General features: G+C 40.4%; 1 protein-coding gene across 1 annotated transcript in view; it reads left to right on the top strand.

Moving 5' to 3' along the window:
* LOC133118638 (AT-rich interactive domain-containing protein 5B-like) overlaps positions 1-14,021 on the top strand; it is a 66,610-nt gene that overhangs the window by 15,999 nt on the left and 36,590 nt on the right. Inside the window, exon 4 of the mRNA XM_061228764.1 lies at positions 9,589-9,819. Within this exon, the coding sequence (XP_061084748.1) occupies positions 9,589-9,819 (231 nt within the window). The remainder of the gene's footprint in view (positions 1-9,588; positions 9,820-14,021) is intronic.

Consider the following 14,021-nt stretch of genomic DNA (forward strand, 5'->3'; position numbering starts at 1 on the left):
GACTAATCTATTATTGCCAGCTGGTCAGTACGTTGAGTATTTGGCGCACTGAAACTTACGGAAGAGCACATCAAAGAAACAAGTCGACCGTTGTTGGGAGGCGCAAACTATCCGAGGATATTTTGCGTGATAGTGTCGTTTGTTTGGTCGGACTGCGATGAGTCAATGGCGTCCATGCGGATCCAATTAGTCACCGGCTACCACACGTCTCAGCTACAGCTGCATGTATATATTTATAAAACAAGTGGCATTTCATTGTTTTTGCGGCTTGAGGAAGGAGAGTACTGTGGTGTTTTTGTGTTTCTATCCTCACTAGATGGTATATTGACCCCCCTGGACAGAAACTAGTCTTACTGGTGACTGCATCACAGACTGGCTGAACACAGAGGAGTTTGGTTATGACATTACAGATATTTAATGTACTAAACAATAAATTGGAAAGGAAACATACAATAAATTGGAAAGGTGTACTGTAGCACTTCACAATAAATGGATAAATACTCTATACTAGTTATTGCCACTCTGAGATATTGCAGTACAGGTTTTCGAAAAATGTATTGCTGTGACCCATACTGCATTTTCCAGCTGAATATATGTGGAATATATTGCAGTGTTTCTGTATGGTTAGTGGCTGTGGGCCCATGTGCAGGGCCATCTATCGGCATAGCAACAATGGGAAACCCGATGGGCAGATTCACTCTGTGCGTGTCATCTGCTATGCTCCAGACCGGGCATGAAATGAACCTTTTCATCCACTAGACAGAGTGGCTAGTTGACTGTAAATAAAGTCACTAGCCTTAGCATTTTGCCAGCCACATTACCTTTTACAATATAGCCCAAACTGGTTGGACACCTGCCAAAGTGGCTGCTAGAGTGAGAATCTTACCAGCCACAATCAAAATTTGGCTGGCGGTGGATTAATGTCACAGCCTGATCTGAGCTTTGACCCAGAGCAGTTGCCTTTGTAACAGTGATGATACTTATAGAGTGATGGCTCCTGGCCAGCATGCAGCTGTGCTATTTATTCTGATAAGGGCTGGGGAGGGGGTTTGTGTTTACACACAGATCAGAGCTAAAGACCAGTGTGCCGCTTGCTCTCAGGTTTTCCACAGACCAGATAATGCTTGGGTGGTAGGTAACCCCCCTCCACACACACACACACAGAAAAGGTCCAGGTCTCTTGTTAAACTGATCAAAAGTGATTTACTATGCATGTTCTCGGTGACCGGGCCTTATAAATCCCAATGATTTATTCTTTGGAAAGTGATTGAAAAGCCTCTCCAGAAGTGGGTGCAAATAAGGAAATGGCACAATAGCGCATTGATTATGTACAATCTTATTACGCCGGCCGCTGTCTAATCCCTCCTTTGTGTACGGTTCTAAACATCCTTTAATTGGTTTCATTGAGCAGTGTCATTATTCACTGCCGTTCCTCCTGCACGGGGGAAAATGCAATCATTTCATCCCCTCGTCACCGAGAAAAGAGAGTAACCATAGTGTATTTTTACATTTCCCTTTTCATTTTTAGGTTTTTGTATTCCTTAACATTTCTGTCAGTTGTAGTACATTCTGAATTATAATTATACAATCATTTTTTACATTTATATAGGGAATTTTAATGTGCTGGATTTCCCTGTTTACCGATATAATGCGCGTGCTCATTATTGTGTATACAATTGCATTATGTGCTTCGTACATGGTATGCACACAATAGCCTGCTTCTGCTCTGTGTAATGTATGTACTGTATACTGCTTCTGACACATTATCTCATTAAAATGAGTATATAATAATAATGTTTAATCAACTGAGGAAATGACTTCAATGATGCATTCATCACTGGAAGCTAGCCATTTCCTCATTGTGACTTAAATCAATGGTAATACAAATTCTTGGTAATGTAAATAATGTAATGTATAATTTAGCTTAAATGTGTTTCCATTCCCTATAATTCATATACTGTAAGTATATGTTTTGTAAGTCTGTCTGGTTTGATCTGTGGTATATAGATGGAATAGGCACAGTTGGCAGTTGGCAGTTGTTGTTTTCTTTTTCAAACTTGCCAGATGGTGTGATAGGTTAAATGCCCTCATGATGGCAAGTGTGTACAATGCATTATCTCTTCACTCCCAAACGGGAGATGCGCTTTCCCCAAATAGTCATTTTCCCCCTCTTTCTGCTTTTTAGTACATCAGGGATATGAAATAATGCTCGACATTGTGTAGTCAGTATTCTGTCGGTTTTTGTTGTAGGTTTATTTGAGCATATAGACACTGCAGGTTTCATTTGAAGTGACATATAGTTCCCTTAACCCGCTTCAGAATCCGTTTCGCTCATCCCGTTGAAGGCTGGACTGAAATGTGAATTCTGTGCTTCATGAAAAATACATTTCAGTAAACAAGACATCCATTTCTTGCAGTGATCTAAGTTTTTAAGACTGAGAACTCTTTGATAACTAATTTGAGCTCCATCCAACCAGACTTGAATTGAATCACTAAGAATATTATGAGTTTAAATGTGTCAACCTGCAGAGCGAATACTCAGAGAAGTTTAAATTAAATTGCAGGCCCACTTTCATGGCGTTAAACCCCATAAGCATTCTCACAGAAAAAAAGGTTGTCGGTTAAATCAATGTCTCTGTAACCGTACCGATTACTGCGATGTATTTCATGGTTCCAGTTGTAAGCAACAAAGAAGCAAGCCAAAAAATAATTTGGTTTCAGTTCAGAATGTCAGCAGTAATAGACAAGCTGTATTTTGCAGGTTGAAGTTATTCTGGCTGATTAAGGCTGTGCTGTTCGGCTCACCCATACATTTGATTCAAACAATGACAGTATCTCGACATTTTCAGGCTCATTTTTCATGGGGGTAGGGGGGTGTTCGGGGGATGGGAGGATGGGGGGGGGGGGGGTTATATTTTCAGTGGAGTGTGCTTCCCTATGATCAGTGATATATTGGTTATGGTTTTAACAGCAACCTCTTTGTTAGGCAAATGAATAATTTGGCAAGAGGAATTTAGTATAATTCTGTCACGCATTACAGAAGCCATTAAATGCAAACTTTGCAATCTAGCAATCAATAACGCAGACAGTTAAACCTGGATCGGCGCCAGTCGTGTAAAACTCGGAGCACCGCTTCAGCTTGTTGCTAGGGAGCCACTCTGGAAGCACGGGGCTTAGAGAACGGAATGTCTAATCTAATAAAATAACACCAGCAAACATAAATCACCAGGAAAGCGTTTTCCATTGGCATCGGGGATATCGGGAAAGTATGGTTTCAGGCAATTTGTATTAGCAAAGAAAAATAAAAAACAACCAAAAACAAAGTATGTTATCATATTACAAAGGGGAACAGGGAACATTGAGCTGCCATTTCTGTTTTCAGTAAATTGGAAGTAAATTAAAGCCAAATCAAATTTTTCTGTGAAAAATACAATCATATGAATGAGAGAGAGAGAGAGAGAGAGACGGAGACGGAGACGGAGAAAAGCCCATCGGGCTGTTTAGATAATTAAGAGCAGGAACAAACTTGCAGTCTTTTTCCTTTTAATTTTTTTCTTCCAGGCAGATAGTTTTCAATAGAAGGTTTCCTGTGGCTTTCTGTAACCTTAGTGCAAATATGATATGCTTTGAATAGTTTGGGGCCCGCTGAGAGGGCCCCTAATGGGTCCTAATGAACCGAAGGAGCAGATCCCGGCTGAAGAACAACAGCCCCATCCCTTCACATGCAGGCATGTGCCAGCTCCAGACAGTTCACAGGAGAGAACAGCTCAGTAGCTCCCGGGTGCCTATCAGTTCATTTAAATATGAAAAGGACTTTTCTTATTTATATCTGGTAGCAACACCAAACCCCGTCTGAAGACTGTCCATCTTTAAAACTTCTCACATATTTTCTTGGCAGCTGTTTTTTTTTAATAAAGACAAACAGATCGAGGAGGGTCGCGTCCTGCTGCTAACTGCGTGTAAGCCTTTTGTTAAAATGTGTGGATGTGGCAGAAAGGAGAGGGTGAATCAGAGTTGTGTTATACATATGAAAGAGGTCCGCTTAAATGAAAACAGGGCAACCCTGTAACCAATACAAGTAGAACAGCGAATGGAACCATTCACTGAATACAAAGCAGCTCGCTGGTTTTTTTTATTTCTATTGTTTTTTTCTTTTTTAAACTTTATATCTTTTACATGTGTTTCCATGTCCCATTGTACTGAAGCTGGTATCTATCAAGTTGACTGATGATACGCATCGAAGCCTGCAGACGTCGCAGAATGGTGCTCGAGTGAATTCCTTGACACATTCAATAATCCGGCAGTGTTGCCAGTGCGGATATTCTATATTCCACTTGGTCAAACGATAGATCACATAAGAATAATGTTTTTGCTTTTCGTGACATCTGACACAAAACGGTGAACCTTGGTGCTTATGCAAGACGAGCTGCCCACGGGAACCTGGCAGCTGGGGCTAATCTAATCTTAGCCCCAACATAAGTGCCACTTGTGACACACTAACATATTTTAGTAAAGTTCTCGTCCATGTTCTGTAATGCTATATTTCTGTTATACTGTATGTCCCATAGACACAATTACAGAAAATTGTAGTACACAATGAGCCACCTACAGTAATGTGTGAGGGCCTTGTTTCTCCTTCTGGTTTATTTTCTTGGCTCAATTCATAAAGGGGTGGAACATACACTGTGAGTATATGTGTCTGTATTATTAGAAACATATATTTCATAGACAATTATTCTGCTTTACACTGCATCACAATGGTGCGAACCACTGAGATTATATATTTACACAGAACATTAATACCTGTGTTTCATTTCATCTGTCACTTTCTCAGCAGGTAATGGTGGAATCCAGCACTTCATTAGTAGTAACAAGACATAGCGAATGACACACAGTGCGCCACCAGAACGAAAATATTCAGCATAAGGCAATCTGTAAATACTCAATGAAATGTAAATGATATAGTAGCAACTAGGACTGGGGAAGACGATGGAATGTCAACATTAATTTCCCATAGATTACTGCGTGCTGCAAGTAGGGCATCTAGAGTACAGTGTACAGGAACATATAGTACATCTTTATATCACTCATAATGCAAAAGCTTAATTTTATTCCCATACTTTTTCAGAATCAAAGTGTAGAAGTATCCTCTTAAGGTTACATTTAGCAGCTGTTTGTACAGATTCTCTTTATGAGAGATCTGAGAAAGCTTTGTAGGAATCTGCTGCTGAATACGAACCTTGTTCCACCTGTATAAAAGGGTACTGAATGCTGCTTCTGCTGTATGTTTACACTAGGACTCGGAACTGTACTGTCCTCTCAGGTCCACTTTTGCACTTGTTCTTGTGTTTGATTTGCACTTTGTTGTACGTCGCTCTGGATAAGAGCGTCTGCTAAATGCCACGTAATGTAATGTAATGTATCAGGAAACGCCGCCATGTTGTGTACACACAAAGGTAATGACGAGAACGTGAGGATTCATCAACCTCAAAATGGGTGGAGCTATGGTGATGTCAACCAAACACTGTGTTTTGCTGTTGAGAGCAAAATTCTTATGATTGGTTGAAAAGTCAGTTATTGGCAGCTTATTGTTGCTTAAGACTATTAGGAGTTTTTTCATAACGTCACTCTTCCATTACTACACAATATATACGTGAGAGTGAAGTGAGAGTATGTTAAAAGCAGGTTGTGAGTGTTATTTGAATGATGGAAAATGGACCAGCAGTACAAAACTAGTGACTGAATATTTGGTGGCTATTTAAGTTTGAGGATCAAGGTAAAACTTTATTTGACATAGTCCTTCTGACATGGAAGTGTCATTACCATGACATACTACCCAGCATAGGGAGTCATGCCCATTCATAACTATGACATACCTGTATTATGACGCCATCTGGATTTTCTGTTACAGCACAAAAATATCACAATCGCAGGAGTGTCAGAATATTACATTCAGTATGACAATGGTAAAGAAGTGTGTCAGGATCATAAATGAGAAGAATGAGGAGAATATCATCATTTAACTTAGTGGCTGACTGGGAGAAACTAGAAATTGAGGAAGGTTTCACAGAGGAGGGGGATATTTTAGACTTTAGGTCCAGGGGGATTCCACTTTGACCTAGCAACTTGAGAACTGATAGGGTATTGAGGAACAGTAAGTACAAGTGACATTAGAACAACCCAAAACATATTGTTTCTTTTGGCACTTGCAATTATATTTTAGAGTACAGATGTATAGCATTCAGTTAAGCATAATATTAGGTTAGCACAAACTGATTTTGTTTCAGTTCTAGTGGGTTTTCCCACAGTTTAATACCAAAGTACTTATGACAAATAATGTAAAACAGAGAGCAGTTATGAAACATTAGGGGATAAGGTGAGTGGTGACAGTCTAATGTAAATTAAGCTTGAACAAAGCCATCGGGAATAAAATGTAAATGTATTACTGCGATGTGGTAGAGTATTTCAGTAGCAGTGTGTGGACTAATATCCTGTGATCAGATGAGACGTGTTTTGCTGCCCTGAGCTCAAAATGTTGCTGGATTATGAATGCTGATGTCTGTTGAAATATAACTAGATATTGACAAGCTTGTGCTTTAAAGTGAGTTACTCATTCAGATGGGATTTATAGTTACATATTTATATTGATGTACAATTTAAAATGCAAGGTTATGTTTAGTGTTCATAGCAGATTATGCTTTGGTAATGATTTGGACCTACTGTGGACCTTATTGTGGAAGTGCAGTGAAGCATGGCCTAATTTCATTATGGGTTTTGAACATTGTAATTGTTTTTATCTGCATTTGCACTGATCAAAAATGTTCCCTGTTCTAATAGCCAGTGTCCAAAAATATCCTTTCTTTGGAGCCAGAAAACAGCAGGTACTTGCCTTTAAATGAATTTATTCCAAATCTAAAACTGTACAAACAACACATTCCACTGAAACCGTTTCCAAGAATTGTTTCTCTAAGTTCCTCCTTGTGTTTGCAGGGGATATTTCCCAGCAGACAGTGACTATGTTCTATATTTCATTTCCAAGCAATAAAATAATCTTAATTGCCAATGTATTGTGAGCAAAGTATTGGAAAAATATTTTCACTGGGATCATTTCAGATTTCACCAGGGCTCTACAGAAAGTGATTATGTAAATATTCCCACAGTTGGCCAGACATTTTGCTGGAGTACTGGAGCTCTAGAGGAGTTGAATATTGACTAAGTTAAGAGTCTCAACCAGCCCTCCCTGATCTGATAAGACGGGAAGCTTAGGGACATTTTAGGGCTGCTGTTGCAACCAATCAGTGTGTACCTGGGTTCCTGACAAATGTGGCCTTTCAAATGTATTATTGGAAAATTGAAAATTTCATAAATGTTTTTTTTCCCTCTCTCTGCACTCGAATAACTGTGCAGTGCCAATTAAACTGTATGTAAAGATAAGCACTCTCATTGAGAAAGAGGATTTTTATTCACAAAAAGCCTGGGAGAGTGTTCCCTTCTCATTGCTGCTTGAAGCTAATGTAATCAGCACAACAAAATGGGGACTTCCAGTCAGATTAGGTGGACCAGAGTGAATCATTAGAATAATAATAATAAACCCATATATTCCCAAACAAACTGCAGTAATTGGTTATAGTCCGTGGTCGTGCAAAGGAGAGTGAATTGCTAGTCAGTGGAAAATTGAACACGTTTGAAAGGTTCTCGGCCTGTCATGCTCTGACAAGGGAAAAAAAACAAAAACCACAATGCGTCCGGGAATCTGAAATGAATGGGTATGTAACCATGCCTATAAGAGCTCAATGCCACGACTGAATGGGAATTACTTCTCTTTTCTCTCCCCTTCTTCCCTGTGCTCTTCAGTACATCAGGAGCAGAGAGGATGAGTTCGCTCCTCGCCCGTAGTGCATTGGAGAGAACCCAATCTCATTGCCAAAGAAGTGAATAGAAATTGTCTTTATGAACTATGTAGGAAATATTCCTTATTGTCAGGTTTGTACTAAGTGTATTGTAGTATGGTAGTGGAGAAGCACACTGTATCCTCTACCATGGGTTTTTATATTCCATTAGGATTTCAACAAAGAGATCTGCAATGGGGTGTATTCGGCACTACAAATGGGAATGGGAGAAATACAGCCATGGCGAATCTAATGGCCAGCAATAAAGTAGGGCATCAGTAGTTTTATATTAGGTTTTTCTGATGATTATATGCTGATGTAATTGATTTCCGCCATGGAGTTTATGAAGAGGTGAACATTGTGAGAATTAAATGCTCTAATTTTACACTGAACTCAAAAGCAAAGTCAGCAAGTTGTCATCGATATGCCACAGGCATACAGTGTGTTTTGCATAAAGAGGCAGACAGAACATAGGCGTTGCATAACAGAACCAGTTAAATGTATAGCATATTCTCAAACTAAATGTTAGTGAACACCCATTATCTGTAAGTATGAGTTCACTGGCAGAACGACTTGAGTTTAATTAAATATAGCCCTAAAGGCATAATAAACTGTCAAACCTAGGAAACGATGTGTGATGCAACAACTTGTTTGCCGATGTGACACATTCATCTTGTTAATACCTGAATTGATTAGAAGACGCCACTTTTTAAAACACCCTGGCAGTTCGTGAAATAGGGGCCTCTAAGATGGGGGCCGTCTGTGCCTGTGTGACAGGGAGCATGGCTGTCAGGCTGTGATGTAGGAATGCCCCCTTGCCTGGGTGACTTGGCTCGTCCACTCTCTTTTTATGCAGAGCAGTTGGCTGGGGCCATGCTTTGAAACCTGTAGCACATCGATGTTTATTTAGTTCAGATGTTTATTTAGATCTCTATTAGCTATTGTGAGGACAGTAGGTACTCTTCCTGGTGTGCAAATACAAGCCTACGTGAGTTGCCCCTTAATTTCACTATTGTTTTCTTTGTGTTCAAATATGTGCTGAAGATTTTATCTTTTCATGTTTTCAAATAGGTACTGTCTCCGAATGTCGATTGCATTTGTCCGACAGTCAGCTAAAGATGAACAACCACATGTCTGTTCCATTAGCCATGACTGATTGAAAATGGCCACTGCCTATCCCCTTATTAGTTACTTCTCTCTCCAGCCAGGAACAAAGCATGACAGCATTGTACATACAGCTGTGGGCCAGTAACTATGATTTCTTCCTGAATGCCAGACTAAAAAAATGTACAGCTGTGCAATGTCAAAAACCGAAGCAAACACAACTTCATCAGCGAAAGAAAAAAACATTCCCTAGAACATCTTTGGCTTGGACCAGATGCACCAAGTTTGGCAATTCAGTGCTAGTTCCGTGCACAGCTGACCAGGTTTCATATTCAGAAGTCATATTACAAGAAGTTATTATCTTTTATATAGGTGACCCAAGCTTTAAGTTAAGGTTTTTTGTCCAGTCAACCAGGGACGTACTTTGCTGATAAACCAATTGGCAATGATTGATTTCTGCCAGTCATAGTCTTATGTAGGCGGTGTTCCAGTGTGAGGCAGTGAGAGAGAGGGCGTGTACAGGGTCAGACGACGATTGAAAGGTAACGTAACGAGTGAAATAATTCTGTAAAAACCCCTGCTGTTTCTCCCACAGGGGACGATGAAGAGGGGAAGAAGGTTCTGGTTCTGAGCTACCCGCAGTACTGCCGGTACCGCTCGGTGGTAGCCCGGCTGAGGGAGAGGCCCTCCTCGCTGCTGATGGACCAGGTGGTCCTGGCCCTGGGGGGCATCGCCTCGCTGGACGGCAGCACCCGCATCCTGTACTGCCGCGACACCTTCGAGCACCCCACCCTCATCCAGAACGAGAGCATCAGCGAGGAGTTTGGTGAGTCTTTATGGACACCTCCTCCTGTACACTCAGCATGCACAGGGCTGGGTGGCGCGCCAGTCCTTCCATGTCACTGGGAGGCTTGGGCTCTTCAGTTTCAATTTTTCAGTGATTAGTTTGCGGTCCCATTATTAGCAAATCAATCAATCAGTCAAACTTTTGTCCCCTGGGGAAATTGGTTCTTGGGCTACATAACCAAGAATCATCACATTATGGATCTTTTGACCATACCCTCTCTTTAGAAACATAAATAAATCTTTCTCATTTTAAGGCAACACGTAGATCTAAAATGCAGCCGTGTTGCTTGTTAGGAGCTGCAGTATTGAGCTCACGGGTAGGCAGGAAATATACAGTAAGGCACAACAGGACTTCCAGAGAGACCAAGCTTCATGCACAGAGTGGGAGCTGAACTTTTAATGGCTCAGAACAAAACCAAATATGGGCTAGAATGAAATGTAGAGACATTATGCTGTAGCTGTAATCATTTCAACAGGGCTATTCCTTGTCAGCAAGGACTTTCTCTGCACGATCATCAATGCAAGGCGAGTGTTGATATGAGAAATGTCTTGTGCTATAAACACTGCACTTCCGTGGCTGAAATAAAACAAATAACAGGATATTATGAGATTTTACTGTCATAAATTGATTTATAGGAATGCAATTCTGCCTTATTTCTCCACAGACCGCAGTAAAGTATATCAACAAGGGATAATAGACCCAATGTAAGCGTAGTCTTTACGTTAACATTACAGGATAATAATGTTTATTGAAGCTGGCTCAGATCGCATGATGCCATGGTTCATGCAAAGGTTAAAATACTGAGTCGACTACAATGGTATGGATTGTGTTTTGGACAAGAGATTTACGAGATCCCTTTTGAGATTGCGTTCCTTGAAGCAGTTTTTATTCTTAAAATTACTATCTTGGCTGAAATGTGCTTTTAAAATAAGTCTGTAGTTCAGAGCTTTCTTGAATCATGTACTAGTGGCTTGATACCATACAAATGGTGAAACAAGCCAAGAGATCTTTTAAAGAGGCAATCGGTAAGAAAGCTGGAACCTAAGAGAGAAGATAAGTGGGAAGCAATTTGATTCTTTGGAAAATGCATTATAAATAGCAGTATGCAGCCTGACATTTTAACCAAAGGGCAAAATAATTCCAGCACTGCCTTTCATTCAAAGAAGGCTTTTGTTTTATCACTGTTGTAGGGCCTATTGGCACCAGCGTGTTAATTTCTGTGACCTCACAACAGGTTATTTCTTGTGTTTGGAGTGACGCAAAATCCGCTACTTTTGGGGTTTGGGGCTAGCTGGGTGAAGGCTAGATGTGTCGTGCAGGATCTGATTGATGATAACTGTGTTCCCTCCATGTGAAAGGGACACCCCAGTGCCAGTTAGCACCTGCACCCATTACCTCGATGTGTTACAGTCCATGTCCGTGCATTTTAAATGCGTGTCCCCCATTAACACCAGCTGTGGGAAACAAGCACTGTGTGGATTTGGGTTCCACACAGAAAGTCCAGCTGTGAGAGATGAGATCTGAAAACCTTGGCCTGACATGTAGGGTCTAATTCACCAGTGCACTGTATGTAATCGCTCTGCTATTTGCTTTGAATCATTCTCTACTTTATAACTTTTTGTGGTCTTGATATTTTTACATCTGTGTGCAAATGAAGTTGAAACAAAATGCCAATGTTGTCAAATTTTTGAGTTTGATATACAGTATGAATGGTAAGATAGCATCACCAGATGTGTCCTGTCTGTTTCATGGCTGTATGTCTTATAATGTTGATTCAAAATTCCATGTGACAGACTTTTATGTCTTGCGCAATATCATGCAATAGTAAAATACCTTTTCTAATTTCCTGATCAACTGAATTTGGAGATACTGTCAGAGTTTTTTCATATTGCTGATAATATATTAATCTCCCCTTCACTGCACCTTACCTCAACTAATTAATTGATTTGTTAAACATTTGATTTGCTTTCGCGAGCCCTACCTGTGCTGTGGCTAGTACTGTATCCTCAAACCCATTTGCTGATTAAACCACGACATCCTCTGTTTCCATGTTAGAGAATTATTTGGTTTTATTCTTAATTAAAATTTGGTTAGTTCCTGCAGATTCCAGTTTCAGGAAAGAGTCTTATTTGACGGTGAAAGACAAGGTTTAGCTCTTTATTTCTTAGTTACACATCTGCATGATCTTTTTACGAGCATCTCCAGTCTAACACAAATTATCACTGAGAATGTCGCAGTTTAAGTATAATTGTCTTCTGTCTGGATCTGAGCATGTTCAACACCTACATGCAACTATGTGCCTTAGGCTTGATGCTTATATGTCGGAAAAACCTGTTGCCCAGGGTTTGATACGGTACTTAGAGGGCTGAAAGTTTCGCTTTTCAGAAACATGGACAAGCGTGAAAATTCTGTTTATGCCGAAATGTCAATTTTTGGCACCGGTCTTGTAGCTTTTTAATTCTTTAACTCAGGTAAATTCACGACGACAGTTCCTGTTCATATTAGTCATGGGCGTAACAGCTGCAGTAATAGCATCTGGCTCCCAGAAAGCACTGAGATGTATTGACTCATTAAACTGCAGATTGTACAGTGTTTGTGTTTTCATGTCACACCTAGTAGAAGTCCGATAGAATGTGGATCGAAGAATAATACAGATGTGTGATTTTATACTGTGTCACATTATTGTTAAGGGAAACACCCCGCTCCATATTTAATTAGTGAAAACAAGTGAAAACAACCTTGGTAAAAGAAAACAGTGAGGGGGAGGGGAATTATGCTGTACTATTACCACTACAAGAAAGTGGCCACTGTAATGTGTTTTGATGCCCAATTCTTATAATATTACTATTTGTGCTATAATATTGCTATTTTACTGTAGCATATCCAAAATGTTTTGCCATTAAAGTATATTTTTTATTGCCCATTTGGCACAGAAGTATAGAGAATAATAATAATAATCATCATCATCATCATCATCATCATACATTGTCATTAAAAGTAACGCATTATGCTTTGATCAGATTTAAGCAAGATAGCTCCATTCTTTGTCACTTTTCACATCATGACAAGTCATCACAGCAGTCATACATTCAGCCTGGTGCAGCCCTGGGAAGTCTGTGACCCCCACATACACGTGTGCAGATCACCTCCCTCCACATAACAGTACCTCTGTCCATGTCCTCCATCACCCAGAGACGTGTTCTAGGCCCACCGTTTCAGCGCTGCAGTGTCTGCTGGATAATGCCGAAGGAGTGTGTTCCACATGACAGTCCGGAGCCATGTTGTGTGTGTTTGTGCGAGCGCCTTTGTGATTGTCCTGTGTGGAACTCGGTGTACAGCTTCAGTTATGGAGGCTGGGTTCTTGATGCTTCACAGGGTAAAGTCTCTGTGTTCCACCCCAAGCAGTCCTCTCTGGCTGATGTACTGTACAGCAGGAGGTTTGCATAGTAATGAAGGGTATCTGAATGACATTGTGTGAGGAAGGAGATGCACGTTGCCATTGATCAGACTCTCAGCAGAAGCGAGCAATTTGATATTTTACAAACCATACAGTGGAAAAAAGACAGAACGTACTGTGCATGTTATGTATTTATCTCTCCGTGACTCACCTTCTGTGAGTCTGGAAAGTTTTGCATTCCAGATTATTTATGGAGTCATTTTCTTGTCAAAGTACTTTGAAGTAAGAATTTGGTATTTAGATTGTTTTGTGGCAATATTAGCTCTGTATAATTGCTGTGTGTGTATGTAGGGGGGGGGGGGGGGGGGGGTGGATTATTACAGAATCCATGTAGCTTAATAAAAACGTGTCATATTGTCTTGTATCTCAGGAAACTTACTCAGGATAATATTAGCTCTTTCCAAGTAACTAAAATATGTGGGGTTTCTCAGAGAATGTAATTGAAGGGAATATTAGTCTTGGGGAAAAGTGCAGGGTCAGCAGGCAAGTCTCAGAAGGAAAAAGAGCTTCATGGAACATTTGAATAATTAGACCCTGCACAGAAACATACCTGTTCACAATGTAACTCCACATTAAGAACGGCCTGTTCCGCCTGCCAATAACCCAGGAAGGGTAAACAGATTTACCTTTTACCCAGTTCCTTCTGCTATCCGACACAGTGCATGAATAAACAATCTGATTTAGCATGTAGCCTTTTAGCCTGTTTGCTCGATGGTCTTTTCCT

This window comes from Conger conger, chromosome 18, assembly GCF_963514075.1.
Source record: "Conger conger chromosome 18, fConCon1.1, whole genome shotgun sequence".
Lineage (NCBI taxonomy): Eukaryota > Metazoa > Chordata > Actinopteri > Anguilliformes > Congridae > Conger > Conger conger.